The sequence below is a fragment of the Staurois parvus genome, unplaced genomic scaffold (genome assembly GCF_062004578.1).
Source record: "Staurois parvus isolate SC_StPar_1 unplaced genomic scaffold, SC_StPar_1.0 ptg000307l, whole genome shotgun sequence".
NCBI classification, from domain to species: Eukaryota; Metazoa; Chordata; class Amphibia; order Anura; family Ranidae; genus Staurois; species Staurois parvus.
The window spans coordinates 673,819-690,731 of NW_028318103.1; the positions used below are offsets into that span (position 1 = coordinate 673,819).

Here is a 16,913-nt window from a genome sequence, read left to right on the forward strand (position 1 = left end):
ACTATTCCTCCCACTGACACCAACGATGGGGCACTATTCCTCCCACTGACACCAACGATGGGGCACTATTCCTCCCACTGACACCAACGATGGGGCACTATTCCTCCCACTGACACCAACGATGGGGCACTATTCCTCCCACTGACACCAACGATGGGGCACTATTCCTCCCACTGACACCAGTGATGGGGCACTATTCCTCCCACTGACACCAGTGATGGGGCACTATTCCTCCCACTGACATCAGTGATGGGGCACTATTCCTCCCACTGACACCAGTGATGGGGCACTATGCATCCCACTGACACCAGTGATGGGGCACTATTCATCCCACTGACATCAGTGATGGGGCACTATTCATCCCACTGACATCAGTGATGGGGCACTATTCCTCCCACTGATACCAACGATGGGGCACTATTCCTCCCACTGATACCAACGATGGGGCACTATTCCTCCCACTGATACCAACGATGGGGCACTATTCCTCCCACTGATACCAACGATGGGGCACTATTCCTCCCACTGATACCAACAATGGGGCACTATTCATCCCACTGACATCAGTGATGGGGCACTACTCCTTCCACTGACACCAATGACATGGCACTATTCCTCCCACTGCAAAATTACAGTTATGAAGTAGCAATGAAAATAATTTTATGGTTGGGGGTCACCACAACATGAGGAACTGTATTAAGGGGTCGCGGCATTAGAAAGGTTGAGAACCACTGTTCTAGTGGTTCTACCAATATATTGTTTCCCACAATCGCACTCAAGAAGATATACTACATGAGTGCTGTAACACGTTATTAATCCCTGGATATCATATGTTTTACCGGTAGTATTGGAATGGAAACTCTTAACTGGTTTTTTGTGTGCTCCATTAAAAACGCACAGCATACAATCGATTGCAGGGGTAGAAACCTTTATGTGTGAAATTGAAGGAGAGATTTTTGGGTGGGTTAACAATGTTCGGAGCTAGGATATTTCTTAGCGGTGGGGCTTTCCTGAATGTAATTTCTGGATGACTCGGTAATGATTCACCCAGTACAGGGTCATTCCTAAGAATGGACCAGTTCTTTTTGATGATTCTTGATACCATCCTGTGTTGCACCGAGTAGTTCGTGATAAAGGGACAGAATCTATCGTTATTGCGTTTAATTCTAGGACCAAGAAGGTTCTCTCTATTCAAATTCCCAACTTCTTCAATCGCCTTGTCTAAAACGTCAGTATTATAGCCTTTCTCAACGAATTGTGATTTGAGAATGTTAACTTGGGCAGTATAATCTTCTAATTTATCGCAATTTCTGCGAATGCGTAAAAACTGTCCCTTGGGGATCCCATTTAGCCATCTGGGATGATGGCAACTGGTTTTTGGGATAAAGCTGTTTCTATCAGTGATCTTAAAGAAACTTTGAGTTAAAATACTCGTCCCCTCCCTAAAAAGTGTTAGATCTAAAAAGTTTATTTCATTGTAGCTGTATTCATACGTCAGTTTAATATTGAGATTATAGTTTAAAGTGTTAAAAAAGTTTAACGTACATTCGTCACCTTTCCACAGGAGTAAAATATCATCTATATAGCGTTTATAGAAAATAAGGTCTGGCCAATGTCTAGAGTAAATAATCTCTTCCTCCCAATTGGCCATGAACAAATTGGCTAGGCTGGGGGCAAATTTTGCCCCCATAGCAACGCCAGTGGTTTGTAAATAATATTCATCACCGAACCAAAAGTAATTGTGTGTCATGGCAAAATCCAGGAGTTCTAGAATGAAATTTTTTTGTAATATTGAGATATCCTCTGCTTTATTTAAGGAAAGGTCCACTGCAGCCAAACCGTCCGCGTGTCTTATATTACTATATAGTGACGCTACGTCAGCTGTCACTAAATAAGTAGGATATTGTAAAGTAATATTTTTTATGTCCAATAAAACCTGTTTGGTATCCTTTAGGAATGCAGGAGTACTGATAACCAACGGTTGCAAAAAGAAATCTATGTACTCCCCAATACGCGACGTTAGTGAGCCTATGCCATTCACTATTGGTCTACCCGGGGGTTTAACCGGATTTTTGTGGACTTTTGGTAAGCAATAGAAGATGGGTAATTTGGGAGCAATAGGGCATAGGTAGTCCTTCTCTTTTTTACTCAATTTGCCTTCTTCATACCCTTTTTTCAAAATGCATTTAAGGGCCTTTTTATAAGACATCAGTGGATTATTATGTAATACCTTATACGTATTACCATCCTTCAGAATATCATAGACTTGTATTATATAATCCTTTTTGTCCAAGACCACAACTCCGCCCCCTTTATCCACAGGACGGATAACTAGCTCTTTCTTTTTTAATAAATCATCCTTCAGTTTCTCGATTTCTCTAGCGCCTTTAGAGTCCCAATTATTGATCTTTAATTTTTCTAAGTCACTTAGGACCATGTTCTTAAAAATAGAAATGTGGGAGTGAGCTGGAGGGTTAAAAAGGGAGGCATTCTTAAGATGTGATGATTTTATGTGTATTGAACCTTGATTATTGGTCTGTCGTGTTAGTGGGTTATTAAGAAAATATCTCTTTAAAGCCAAATGTCTGGTAAATTTATGTATTTCTATGAAAGTGTTGAATTTAAGATTAGTACCGGGTGCAAATTTTAAGCCTTTATTCAACAGTACCAATTCTTTATCGGTTAACACTTTACTACTTGAATTAAAGATACCTTCCTTGTTTATGTTCTGCGCTTTTTGTCTGTTGATCCTCTTTCCTCCTCTTCTTCCTCTGCTCATGTATTTCTTTTGTGTGCAGGGCCCCTCCCTAAAAAATGGTCCCTTTGGTATTCAGGATGTATTTGAGGTCTTGAGTGGTGATCCTCATGTGGTTTTCCCATGTGATAGTAGTCATGATTAGGATGTGGGGATTCGTGACGTGATGTGTGTAAATTATTCTGTTTAAAACCCTTTTTATTCCAGTTATTGGCATTAGGTTGTCTGTAGTTCGAGGGGGCTTGGTTATAGGCATATTAATTCTGGATTTGGTTATGTTCCTGCCAGTGTTTCCCATGCCCTCCTCGGTCATTATTTTTATTGCCTTGGTGATATTGTTGGTATTGATTATGATTATAGGGTCTATGGTTGTTACTGTAGTACTGATATGGTTTATACTGATTTGTTGGAAGGGTTCTCATATCACGATAGCCAATGGATGGGCTATAGGAATTTTGTAATGGTGTGAATCTATTCCTAGTTGGAATATTCGGTGAAGGTTGATGCACATTGTCGTGATATGATTGAGATGAAAATTTGGGGATGTGGGGGGGGCTATATGAGTTTCTCCTCCCGCCATTCCCCCTATAATTCAAAATCTCTTTATTTTGTGTAGTTATTCCTACCTCTTGTGGGTTATTTAGAAAGTCATATCTGGTGGCTTCCCATTTAAAAACTTCTTTTTCTCTATAGTCATTTAAATCTCGTGTATACTTTTTCTTCTTTTTAATTCTTTGTTCTTTCTCAGTTTTTTCTAATAGTCTTGCACAATTTTTTTCACAATCCTCAGACAATTGAATGTAACAAAACTAAAAAAAAAAGTGCACTTTTTTTTGCGCAGTGTTAGTTTTAAAAAATAGTGTTCCTGCACATATAAAAGTGTATTTTTTTTCTGTAATTTGTCCTGTTTAAAATGACACGAAAATTAAGATTCTGATACAAAGCATTGAACAGTTAATTGCAAATGAAATCGTTTTTAAATTTTGTGCTTTTTTCAATGTGAAACATGTAAAATATATGTTAACGGTGTAAAAATATTAACAAAAAAAGCAAACACAAAACAAAAATAAAAAAGTTTGAATTATTGATATATAAAGAGGACCTCCTGCGCTCAGAACCTAATATAACTATAAAGGCAGCTAACACCTGCAGCTTATTACCTAAAAGAGAAAAAAGCAAAAATACAAAAAATAGGTGTAGTGCTCTCTAACAAAACAGTGACTAGAATCCCCAGTAGGGAATAATAATGTGACAAATGGTAGAAAAAACAACCAAAAAAATGTGATCCATTAATGGATAAATAACACAAGTGAATAACCACAATACAATGTATTGATATGTAGTGAAAACACACCTGTGATCCCAGCACTGGGAAATAAATCCTGCACAAAAAGTGACAAACAAGTGCTCCGTGTCCAAACACTCAAATCAAATAACAAATATATAAATATATAAACCCCTAAAATACAGTTGATCCAATAATCTACAAAATGGTGAAAAAAAAAATGTATATATATAAATCTTTTTTTTTTTATAACCCTGGTAACGTTAGCTGTGTAAAGTCACGTTAAAAACGTGAGTTTTTCAGCTATTTTTTAGCGTTTTTGCATTAGCGTTTAGCTGCATTTTCCCGCCCTTTTCTGTGATTGCTTTTTTTTTACCAAAAAGAATGTTTTACTAGTTGGAGAAAAAAACCGTCAAAAGCCAAAAACAGCCGCTGTAAAAGCGTCCAGTGTGCATGAGGACTTATAGTGGGACTGTGGTAGTGCTGCGGGCAATCTGACACTAACTGATGCTGGGGAGTGGGGGAACTAACTAAATGACATCTCCAGTGACACCGATACAGTGATCAGTGCTAATACTATTTATTAGTACTAATGACACTTGTTGAGAAAGGGGTTAACATTTAAGGTGCAATCAAAGGGTTAACTGTGTACTTAATGTGTAATGTGTGCGGTTTTCACTAAGAGATGTATTTGTTTTTGCAGGGAGAAAAGAAAAAAAAGGAGGCGCATGGCTGCTCTCTGTACAGAGCCCTATGCTGTTAGTAAACACAGGGCTCTGTGCTGTCATTCGCTAAGCCGATCAGCAGGTCTCAGCCATAAATCATTGGCTTGGACCTGCAGCGAATGACAGCACAGACGGGGCGGCTTGCGCCCCCTACCCAGATATGCCGGTTGGCTTACATATACATGATCTGGAGAAGAGAGTCCGACTTGCCGCAGGTAAATGTACATGTGGCAGTCGGCAAACTGGTTATAGTAGGCTGGGAAAGTCAACAATCTACTGAGAAACAATTCATTACGTTTTATTGTTCCATTTATGCTGGATTCATACATAAGGCATGTTTGGTCAGAGTGAGATGGACTTTTAATGTCTAAAAGAATTTGAATAAATGTATGTCTTTTAACATTGGTGGATATTGTAGGGACAGACTAAAACATTTAATGTGAAAATGGCTTAATGTAGCTTAACGTGTAATAAACTGCCTAAATCTCAATCAATTGACTTGAAACTTTGCACATCCCACATTCTCAACATCCCAAACATGTCCTAGAAGTTTCATAGATTTCAGCCTTCCACAAAGAAAATGGGGGACATTAAGCTTTTTTTTTGGGGAGCTTAATGTAGCTTAATGTACAAAAAAGAGCCTAGATGTCGACCAATTTCCCCCAAACTTCACACAATAGAAGACTCTATCAATGGAAACAAATTCTGAAAATTTCAGGTCATTTGGTAAATCGCTCCAAAAGTTATTCACATTAAGCTATATTTTACAGTGCTAAAACATTTAATGTGAACAGCTTAATGTAAAAAGAGCTTATCGTAACATTACGTGCCTAAATCTCAATCAATTGACTTGAAACTTTGCACAGCCCAAGTTCTCAACGTCCCAAACATGTCCTAGAAGTTTCATAGATTTCAGCCTTCCACAAAGAAAATGGGGGACATGAAGCTTGTTTTTTGGGGAGCTTAATGTGGCTTAACGTACAAAAAAGAGCTTAGATATTGACAAATCTCCCCCAAACTTCACACAATAGAAGTCTCTATCTATGGCAACATATTCTGAAACTTTCAGATCATTTGGTAAATCACACCAAAAGTTATTCACATTAAGCTATATTTTACAGTGCTAAAACATTTAATGTGAACAGCTTAATGTAAAAATAGCTTAACGTACCATAATGTGCCTATTTGAAAAGGGGCTGTGACGTTAAAGACCTGAGTCAAAGAAGAAAAATGAGATTTGGACCTCTGCAGAAAGAAAGTATTAACAACCGGACCTCCATGAATTTTAATTCAGTACCCGTGATGTAGATTCTTGTATTTTGTGAAGTTTGGGGGAAATTGGTAAACATCTAAGCTCTTTTTTGTACGTTAAGCCACATTAGGCTCCCCAAAAAACAAGCTCAATGTCCCCCATTTTCTTTGTGGAAGGCTGAAATCTATGAAACTTCTAGGACATGTTTGGTAAGTTGAGAACTTGGGCTATGCAAAGTTTTAAGTCAATTGATTGAGATTTAGGCACATTATGGTACGTTAAGCTATTTTTACATTAAGCTGTTCACATTAAATGTTTTAGCACTGTTTAATATAGCTTAATGTGAATAACTTTTGGTGTGATTGACTAAATGATCTAAAATGTTCTGAATATGTTGCCATTGATAGAGTCTTCTATTGTGTGAAGTTTGGGGGAAATTGGTCAACATCTAACCTCTTTTTTGTACGTTAAGCTACATTAAGCTCCACAAAAAACAAGCTTAATGTCCCCCATTTTCTTTGTGGAAGGCTGACATCTATGAAACTTCTAGGACATGTTTGGTAAGTTGAGAACTTGGGCTGTGCAAAGTTTTAAGTCAATTGATTGAGATTTAGGCTGTTTATTACACGTTAAGCTACATTAAGCCACTTTCACATTAAATGTTTTAGTCTGTCCCATATTGTAGAATACTTGGATCCTTGTTTGTTACTCCTGGTGTTATCGCCTACAAATGTTAGTATCCAGTTATATTTTCTGCATTTAGGAATGCATCCGGATCTTTTTAAAACAATCTACTGAGCTGCCCAGAAATAAATTGAAGGAGTCGGTTCTAGATTTGTACAGCTCTTACTGTGAAGAAGCCTTTCCGTATGTGAAGGTTATATCGCTTTTCCTCCAGATTCACCAGTGAATGTAAATATCACAGATTATACTGACAATGCTTCTATACATCCTTTTCTTCATTACAGATGACATGAGCTCAATGAGCACCTGAAGATAGGGATGTACATAGTGCATACAAAGATATGTGATGACAGAGACACGGATTATACAAATTCCAACACCTGGAAATCAGTGGACCATTATGTTGCAGGATGAGGATAAGTCATGGTTACCTCTTTGCAGACACAGCGCTCCAGGCTCATGGGAGGTGAAATCGCTGATGCTGACGTACAGTTTTTCACCATGCTTCACAGATGGGATGTTCAGAGCTTCCACAAAACTAGCAGGAAATTGTCCTACAACCAAGAAAAAGAAATTTCATTACAATTACAGTGGATCTAAATTTAAAAAAAATTAAAGATTTGCTACATTGTAATGAACATTTAGGGCCCATTCGGGCAGAAACAGACACCTGTCACAATAAACCGTAGCTTTTTACTGTCCTGCAGCTGTCCGCTTTACCTGCAGTGAGCTGACAGTAGGAGGCAGTGTGGTGCTTGATTCAGCACATCATACAGCTACCTTTTTTTGTTGAACAAACTTTATTTGAAGTGCAAAAAAATGACACTTCGCTCATGTCACTGCACAGCAGCTTGGTGCGCTGCTGTACAGTGATATGCAATCCTCTCCCGTGCACTGTGATAAAATACAGCATGTCTGCCTTTTATTGCAGATCACTGCAGTGCAGCTCCTGGCTGCATTTCAGTGTGAATAGGACACAGAAAAAAAAATGTTTTCAAACAGTAAACTGCATTTTTCAGTTCAGAAAAATGCTAGTCACCACACTAGTGTGAATTGGCCCTTAGAAATGTTAATTGTGCCTAAGCAGTACTCTAAAAATGTGACCTATTGTCTTGAAATTCCTCTTGAAAAACGGCAGGGCACTTCCTGGTATACAAGTGTGCCTAGGCATTTGTGTTTATATGTAAAGACACCCCCACGGCCAAGGGCCTAGTCCCGGGAATGGTATGTATGCCCATGCCTAACCCTGAATAAAAGGGGAGGTGCATCCAAAACCAAAGCACTACAGAAAGAACCCCAAACAAAAAAGGATATAGCACCTCAAAGGCTAGTCAGTAATATAAATGTATTAAAGATGTAAAAAATCACATATATAATCATGCAATGCACGACCCTGTTCCTATCCATCCCCCCCCCCTTCCAACACTCCACCCCCACACCAATAACCCCCACCATTATCCCATACAACCCCAACCCTTCCTCCCAGGGCAACCCCATTACCCCCACAAACCCCCCCTCCCTAAACTAGAGCATCAAAATCTGACCTCCCACCCCTCCCTATAATCCTTAAAATTCCCCTGGGGGATTTTTTCCACTCTCACAAGATAGGGGGATTTTAAGGAATATAGGGAGGGGTGGGAGGTCAGCTTTTGGTGCTCTGGTTTGGGGGGGGGGGATGTGGGGGTACTGGGGTTGCTCTGGGAGGGAGGGTTGGGGTTGTGTGGGATAATTGTGGGGGATATTGGTGGGGGGGTGTGGAGTGTTAGAAGGGGTGGATAGGAACAGGGTACGTACATTGCATGATTATATGATATGTGTTATATATATATTTTTTACGTCCTTAATACATTTCTATTGCTGACTAGCCTTTGGAGGTGCTATATCCTTTTTTGGGAGAGTCTTTCTGTACTTTTGTGTTTACAGCCTCCTAACTGTATATCTGCAATGTGAGATCTAAGGAACTGCTACCTCTGGTTATGCCACAACTGCTGCTTTACTGTTCTCTTCGCTTGAGGATCTGACATGAGGAAGAAAAGCCCTGCCTTTAGCAGGATGGCTGCCTCAGTACAATGATGCACTGCAGAACAATTCATGGTAAGTCATTAATGAGGAAAGATCAGCTGCATTGAGGCCACAAGCAATACTGGTGTCCTCTGCCCTTCCACCATTCTGCATGACAGTATATGTTTCTGAATGACAGCCTGTCAGGATAAGCTCCTATTGGAAGTTTCCAGCAAGGGAAGAGAATACTCAACTCTACGACTGCCTGTGTTTCTGATCTTCATGCCATCTTAGCATTCAATACTTCTGGAAGTTTTGGAATACTGTGGCTTACCACCACCTCCTTCCCCACACCTTGTGGTTTCATCTTCTGAACCCTGGGTCCTCTAATGATGCGCCCAATCCCTGAAGAGAATAGCCACTGGACTGACCAGGTCGAAGTCTGTGGAGGAATGTGTTGGGTATAGGGCAGGCATTGTTTTACCGAAGCTTAAAAGTGGTTGAAACCCATATATACCCAGTGAAGTGACTGGCTTCAGGTGATAGACAATGATAAAACAAATCTTCCTAAATAAGTTGCACCTGTTTATCTGCAGTCATCTTTTTCCTACATCTATTCAAAACGCAGAATGTACACAGGATCTCTCAGCGCTGAAAAGCAGGGGGTAGAGAAGAGAGCTCTGAGAGCTGATTGGAGGGAATGGACTCAACCCACCTTTCACACAGCACACAGGAACAGGGCTGAGACTGTCAGTCATAGGCTGTTCCCTCTGCTGTCACCATTTTTCTCTTGGTGTCAGGAAAACTTGTCAGAAGTGATTCATGCTGATAGCAGAGGAATGAAGCAGCAGACAGGATACTTATTGCTCTGGATTAAGACAAATACACACTATAGAGGGATATGCTTTGTTCATATTTCATGTCGGACGTTTATAACCACTTTAAACCAAAAGCAAAATTAAATTTCCACAAAAAAAACCCCAAAAAAACAAACCACCTGGCAAGAGATCATTTTTATTGGTCGCGTTGGTCATAGATGTACCCATCCTCTCCAGTCTTCCAGTGTATTGTCCAGACCACAATGACGTCACCTCCACGCATGCACACAGATGTCACATCATCACAGAGAAGAGCAATCTAACTTGTCAGCATTTTTTTTTATAGCTCTGGGACATCTGACTTGCATTCTCTGCCATACTGCATATAAAGGTTTTACATAAATAAATTAAAACTCATCACTGCAAGCAGTGCCGGAACAAGATCATTTAGTGCCCGTTCACATATATGTGGATTGGATGTGGTTTGAACCGCATCCAATCCACATGACATGTGAAATGCCATTGCTTCCTATGGTGCCTTTTCACATATGTCCGGTGCACTGGCAGTGCGGATTCAGTGCGGTTTTAAAAAGAGTCACGTCTGATTTCTGAACAGTGCCTTCAGGTTCAGGTGCAGATTACAGGCTATTGACTTCTACGGGAACCGTTCCTAAACCGCATATGTGTGAACAAGATAAGATCCTAAGCTAATTCTGTCCTGAACCTGATGTAAACCTGACTTGAACCTGTGAACAATTACTGTATCAATTAGCTGTGAAACCTGAGCTTCAATCCGCACTGCATATATGTGAATCAGCTCTAAAACGCTCATCTTGCATGCTTGTTTCAGGCCAGGTTCCCTTCAGGAAACACAATGTTAAACAAATGTTACTGGAATATTCAGTCAGTGCTGATTCACATATATGCGGATTGGATACGGTTTGACATATGAAAAAAACATTGCTTCCTATGGTGCCTGTTCACATATGTCCAGTGCACGGCCGGTGTGGATTCAGTACAGTTTGAAAAAGAGACCTGTTCGATTTCTGAGCAATGCAGTCAGTTCAGGTGTGCATTACAGGCTATTGACTTCTATGGGAACCCTTTGCATATGTATCATCCTGAGAGCTAATCCTGTCCTGAACCTGATGTACACCTGACATGATCTGCTGAACAACTACTGTATCAATTAGCTGTGAAACCTGAGCTTCAATCCACACTGCATATACAGTTGTGTTCAAAATAATAGCAGTGTGTTGAAAAAAGTGAATAAAGCTCAAAATCCTTCTAATAGCTTTTATTTCCATACACACAAATGCATTGGGAACACTACACATTCTATTCCAAATCAAAACATGAAGAAAAATAGATCAAATTTGTGTTGTTCCTCTAAAAAAATTGATGAAAAGTGAATATTAAACTTCAAAAAAATAGCAGTGTTTGTATTCTTCTTTACAAACTCAAACATTCACTATATAAACTGAAAAATGTTTGAAGATTTTGCTTTCCTTTGAATCACTTAATGAATATTTTATTGTATAAGCACTGTTTCTGAGAACTGCTGTACATCTGTGTTGGAGGGTGCTGTACACCCATTTCAAGGGCATTTCCTCTTCAGCATAAGGCAGCATGACCTCTTCAAGTATTCTGATGTATTCAAACTGATCCATGATCCCTGGTATGCGATAAATAGGCCCAACACCGTAGTATGAGAAACATCCCCATATCATGATGCTTGCACCACCATGCTTCACTGTCTTCACAGTGTCCTGTGGTCTGAATTCAGTGTTTGGGGGTCGTCTTACAAACTGTGTCCGGCCACTAGACCCAAAAAGAACAATCGTACTTTCATCAGTCCACAAAATGTTGCGCCATTTCTCTTTAGGCCAGTCAATGTGCTCTTTGGCAAATTGTAACCCCTTCAGCACGTCTTTTTTCCAACAGTGGGACTTTGCGGGGGCTTCTTGCAGATAGCTTGGCTTCACATAGGCGTCTTGTAATTGTAACAGTACTCACAGGTAACTTTACACCTTCTTTCATCTTCCTGGAGCTGATTGTTGGCTGAGTCCTTGCCATTTTGGCTATTCTTCTATCCAATCGAATGGTAGTTTGTCGCTTTCTTCCACGTCTTTCAGGTTTTGGTTGCCATTTTAAAGCATTTGCGATCATTTTAGCTGAGCAGCCGATCATTTTCTGCACTTCTTTATATGTTTTCCCCTCTCCAATCAACTTTTTAATCAAGGTACGCTGTTCTTCTGAACAATGTCTGGAACGACCCATTTTCCTCAGAATTTCAGAGAGAAATGCACTGTAACCAGCATGTACAACATTTGCTGCCTTCCTTCCTTAAATAAGGACAATAATTGCCACCTGTTTTTCAAAGAATGAATGACCTCACTAATAGAACTCCACACTGCTATTATTATGAACATGCCCCTTTCAATTAGTGATTCAATTACACAGAATCAGCAGCATGCATGTCATGACTGTTGGGTCTGTTGGATTTCTTTTACTCTACTACACCTGCTAGTAAATTATTTGCCATGTAGAAATATCATTTCTACCAAAAACAGTGATTGATCCGGTTAGTGATGTCTGACTGCTATTATTTTGAACACAACTGTATGTGAATCAGCTCTTAATAATGAAAGTGACATTTTCTGGACAAGCTTTTGGGGTTTTGCCTTCTTCTCAGTCCAAGCAGAGTACTCAAACACTGCTCAAGTATGGCCAGGGCTGTGGATAAGGGGGTACCACCAGTCCTCCTGTATGGGGCCCAGGCCAGCAGCGGGGCCAAGGCAGCTGGGTGAATCGGATGTGGGCAGGGAGGGAGATCAGCACAGCAGGGGGCCCCAATTGCTGGAATTGATCCCCCGTATGGCTCTCGCTGAAAGCTGGCTTCTTCTCCTCCCCCTCCCGCTGGATTTCAGCTGCTGCAGAAAAGAGCCATACAGGAGAACAGTTCCAGTAATTGCCCCCTGCTGCACCCATCACCCTCCCTGTGCACCATGCATTTTCCCCTGCTGCCCAGGCCCCCCCTGTGTGCCCCCACCCCCACAGTGCTGCCAGCTACCCTCCTCTCCTTCCCACCGCCAGCTGCAAGCACACAAAAGGATCCTTCAGGACGGATTGTGGAGGAAGGGTCCAGTAAGTCTGTCACATTTACCAGCCCTTTCTTTTCTGAATGAACACAATGTGCGATTGGTACCGATCACTCACTGTGTTCATTCACAACGGAAGCCTAGTAAACGGTGTTAGAAGCCTACACTTCATACCTGGATAACAGCCTTGGTTTTTTTTAGCTGAACTTTAGGCACAAAAGCTTTCATTTACATATATTTTCCAATAGCCACAAAGGACATAAAACCACTCTGTGTGCACCAAACACCTTTGCAAACCCTGGTAATACCTTAAAAAAAATAGCAGTGACATCATCACTGTGTTGTACATAGCCTGTGCAGAGAGGAGAGCTGTGGGAGGGACCCATTGGCTCCACCCACTACAGGCTGCCTGCAGAAACTACAGAAGGAGGTGGATACAAGACCAGTCATCCAGCACAAGGAGAAAGAGCAGCAGTGACCGGTCTTTATTACAGAAGGCTCCTGCACACAGGCATAGTTTCATGCTGGGTGGCTGTACAGATCGGTTATGGAGACATTATTTGCTTATCTCCGAGTTCATCTTTAAATAAATCCATTGGTATTTGTTAAAAAAAAAAAAAAAAAAAAAAAAAAACACCTTTTCCACAGGATGCAACAAAGACCAGTAATAACCCATAAAAGCCATACACGTAAAACACTCTGAAGACAGACTTTATTATCTTAGTATAAATACATTATTGTGACGATTACCTGTGATCCCGTCTTTATTCCCCAGCAGCCAAAACTCATCTATCACGCTGAGAATTTCAATGACATCCCCGGCAAAGAGTGTCAGTTCCTCGGCCACACTGGGGGAGAAGTCAAACATTGCACGGACTACTGAGCCCTCCTCCATCCCTGCAAGAGACAGAAAAACACAATACTAAGTATAATAATATTCTGAAAGTCATACAGGACATGTAAAAGAAGGAGGAGCACAATGAAACATACATGTGCTATACAGGACAAATACACGTGGCCTATCCGCATCACATACAGCTGAGCCAAAATGAGCGCCAAACAAGTCTTAGGGGTCCAAAGTCTTATTAATTCCTCTGCATGACAGATTAAAAATTAACTGACTGAGTTCCAGTGCAAAACCACAGTTCTTTCCGGTGAGAATCTGCATTCCAGGCTGGTTGGACACCTCTGATCTTCAGGTCTCTGACACATAGACAGACATTGCATCACGATCATCATTGGGGGCCCTGCAAATTGATTTTGCTGCACCATTCATATAGAGGTATCTCTACTAATAAATATATATATGCCCACCATTACCGTCTTGAACAAGCATTTGATCAAACCAATGCTTTGTAGGCTAGAAGAAAGACCTAAAATCTAATAGATCCCAGATCTCTCCATAAAGAGGACCTGTCGCGTCCTATGGCCCTTGTTGCTCATACCTTCTGATAGCAATAAAAGAGATTAGAAACAACTCAAAGAGTGTCAGAAATAAATAATAAAAACATTCAAAGCACCCCCCCTTTCCCCATGCACATGAGCAAATGCAAATACGCACGTCAGTCTCGCGTGCATATGTAAACAGTGATCGCACCACGTATGTGAGGTATCGCCACGAACATCAAATCGAGGGAAATTATTTTATTTCCAGACCTCCTGTGTAACTCCAAACAGGTAACCTGTAAAGCCTGTTAAAGCATCACCTACGAATATTTTTTAGGGATTGTTCTACGGGCAGACGCAAATTTTCGAAAGTGACATGTTTGGTATCTATTTACTCGGCATAACATATTTTACCAAATTGGGAATTATATTGTGGTTTTGTGCATTAAAATGAAAGTGTATTTTGTGTTTGAATAACAGCTGCGCAAATATCATGTGACAAAAATATGCATCGCCCACCATTTTATTCCCTAGGACCTCTGCTTAAAAATATATATATATGTTTGGGGGTTCTAAGTAGTTTTCTATTTTAAAAAATTATGGGTTTTTTTTTTTTTTTTTTACACATGTGGGAGGGGGAATGTCAGAATCGGGCCGGACTGGAAGTGGTTAAAATACCCCCCACCCCACAAGAGGGCTACATTTGTTAAGGTGATTGAGGCTAATTTAGTTGGAAGAAAGCCTAGCTCCACCTATTATTAAAAATGCCACCCCCCCAAACACACACACACACACTGCCTAACCTGTATGACAAATTCTGAATACTTACCTATTTTTAATCCTCTCCGGTCTGGTCTCATGATCCCACAGCTCCGGCTCAGGGAACGCTTGACAATGGCTTGGAATTCTGGAAGCAGTGCCGTCACCCATAGGTTCTCATAGCCCAGCCATTGTTGGTGCTCCCTCTTCTCCCCTGCAGCAGCTCCTCACTGACACAGGGGAGCCAAAGCTGCAGAATCACATGACTGAACCAGAGCGGAATAAGTATACACATCTTTTTCAGTCAGATTAGGCAGAATAAGTAGGGGCATTTTTAATAATAGGGAATGTTTCTTCTTCTACTCTTCTGTGTGCCCCTCTGATATTAGTTACACTTTGTCATGAAGTGCCTCACTTCTCCTCACCGCCTGGTATACCCAATAATTGCAGCACCAATGCACAATCACCCTGAATGGGTCGAAGCGATACAAAGCACCGCAATGGCATTTCAACTGCATGCTTTTAACGCCCCCCCTCCCCAAAACTGCAAGTCTAAACAAGTACATCCACAACTGCAAGTCCTTTCTGTACATGCACACTAATGCATACATAGGAGTGGATCAGGCACTCTTCATTCATTTTACAACACACATACAGGTCATTGTGAAACATCTACTGATCACGGAGTGCTTGTGCTAAGCCTACAGCTATGAACAGATCCCGGGTGGGTTAGGTTGTTGGACCGATTCGAGGAAGGAAATAGGAGGGAGAACTCTGGAGGACGCATTTTCCTGTCCAGCGTCATCGGTCAGAGACCAGTTACAGCCAAAGGAAGGGTTAAACCCAGTTCATAAACACTGGGACCTAGAAAAATACAAAACCTTGCAATGGAATGGTGCTATGTTTAAACAGAAAATATTCTCCCTATCTATCATTTGTATCAGCTGACTCACTCAGTTGTGTGTAATGGGATACCCTGCTATCTACATCTCTAATCACAGCTCAGCAGCAAAACACATCATTTTTCCCCCATACTGTCAATATGCAGCCCCTTTCAGCCACTTATCTATATATATAGTCCAGGCATCAGCTGAACAATTGTTGCATGCTGGGCTTTTGAATAAGAAAGCCCAGCACTAGCTCTGCATTTGTTGTAGTAAAAAAAATGGCAACCCAAAATAATATGAAAATATATATATATATAAAAATAAAAACTACCCAGCATAACATGAAAATATATTACTCAGTATAACATGAAAAAAAAATTAAAAAGTACACACACACATATATATATATATATATATATATATATATATACACATACATACACACACACACACACATATATATATATATATATACACACATTTTTTTTTTTTATTTCAGGTACTTATATAGCGCTGTCAATTTCACGCAGTGCTATATATATATATATATATATATATATATATATATATATATATATATATATATATATATATATATATAGTACATTCACGTCAGTCCATAACCCTCAAGGGGCATACAATCTAAGGTCACTAACTCACATTCATACATACACATACTAGGGCCAATTTGGATAGGAATCAATTCACCTACCAGCATGTCTTTGGAGTGTGGGAGGAAACACATACATTATATATATATATATATATATATATATATATATATATATATATATATATAGTCCCTGCCCTCCAAATCATTGGATTCAGGTGTTCTCATCACCTTCATGGCAACAGGTATATAAAATCAAGCCCCTAGGCATGCAGACTACTTCTACAAACATTTGTGAAAGAATGGGTCGCTCTCAGGAGCTCAGTGACTCCAAGCGTGGTCCTGTGATAGGTTGCCACCTGTGCAATAAGTCCATCCGTGACATTTCCTGGCTACTAAATATTCCACAGTCAACTGTTAGTGGGATTATAACAAAGTGGAAGCAACTGGGAACAACAGCAACTCAGCCACGAAGGGGTAGGCCACGTAAAATGACAGAGCGGGGTCAGCACTTGCTCAAGAGCACAGTGCACAGAAGTCACCAACTGTCTGCAGAGTCAATAGCTAAGACCTCCAAACTTCATGTGGCCTTCAGATTATCACAACAGTGTGTAGCGAGCTTCATAGAATGGGTTTCCATGGCCGAGCAG

The 16,913-nt window shown here is 40.5% G+C and overlaps 1 protein-coding gene across 1 annotated transcript in view; it reads right to left on the reverse strand.

Moving 5' to 3' along the window:
* Positions 1-16,913, reverse strand: part of DNMBP (dynamin binding protein) — a 190,485-nt gene that overhangs the window by 115,317 nt on the left and 58,255 nt on the right. Inside the window, exons 2-3 of the mRNA XM_089683368.1 lie at positions 13,372-13,518; positions 7,133-7,255 (exon numbers count right to left, since the gene is read on the reverse strand). Of these exons, the coding sequence (XP_089539494.1) occupies positions 7,133-7,255; positions 13,372-13,516 (268 nt within the window). The 5' untranslated portion in view covers positions 13,517-13,518. The remainder of the gene's footprint in view (positions 1-7,132; positions 7,256-13,371; positions 13,519-16,913) is intronic.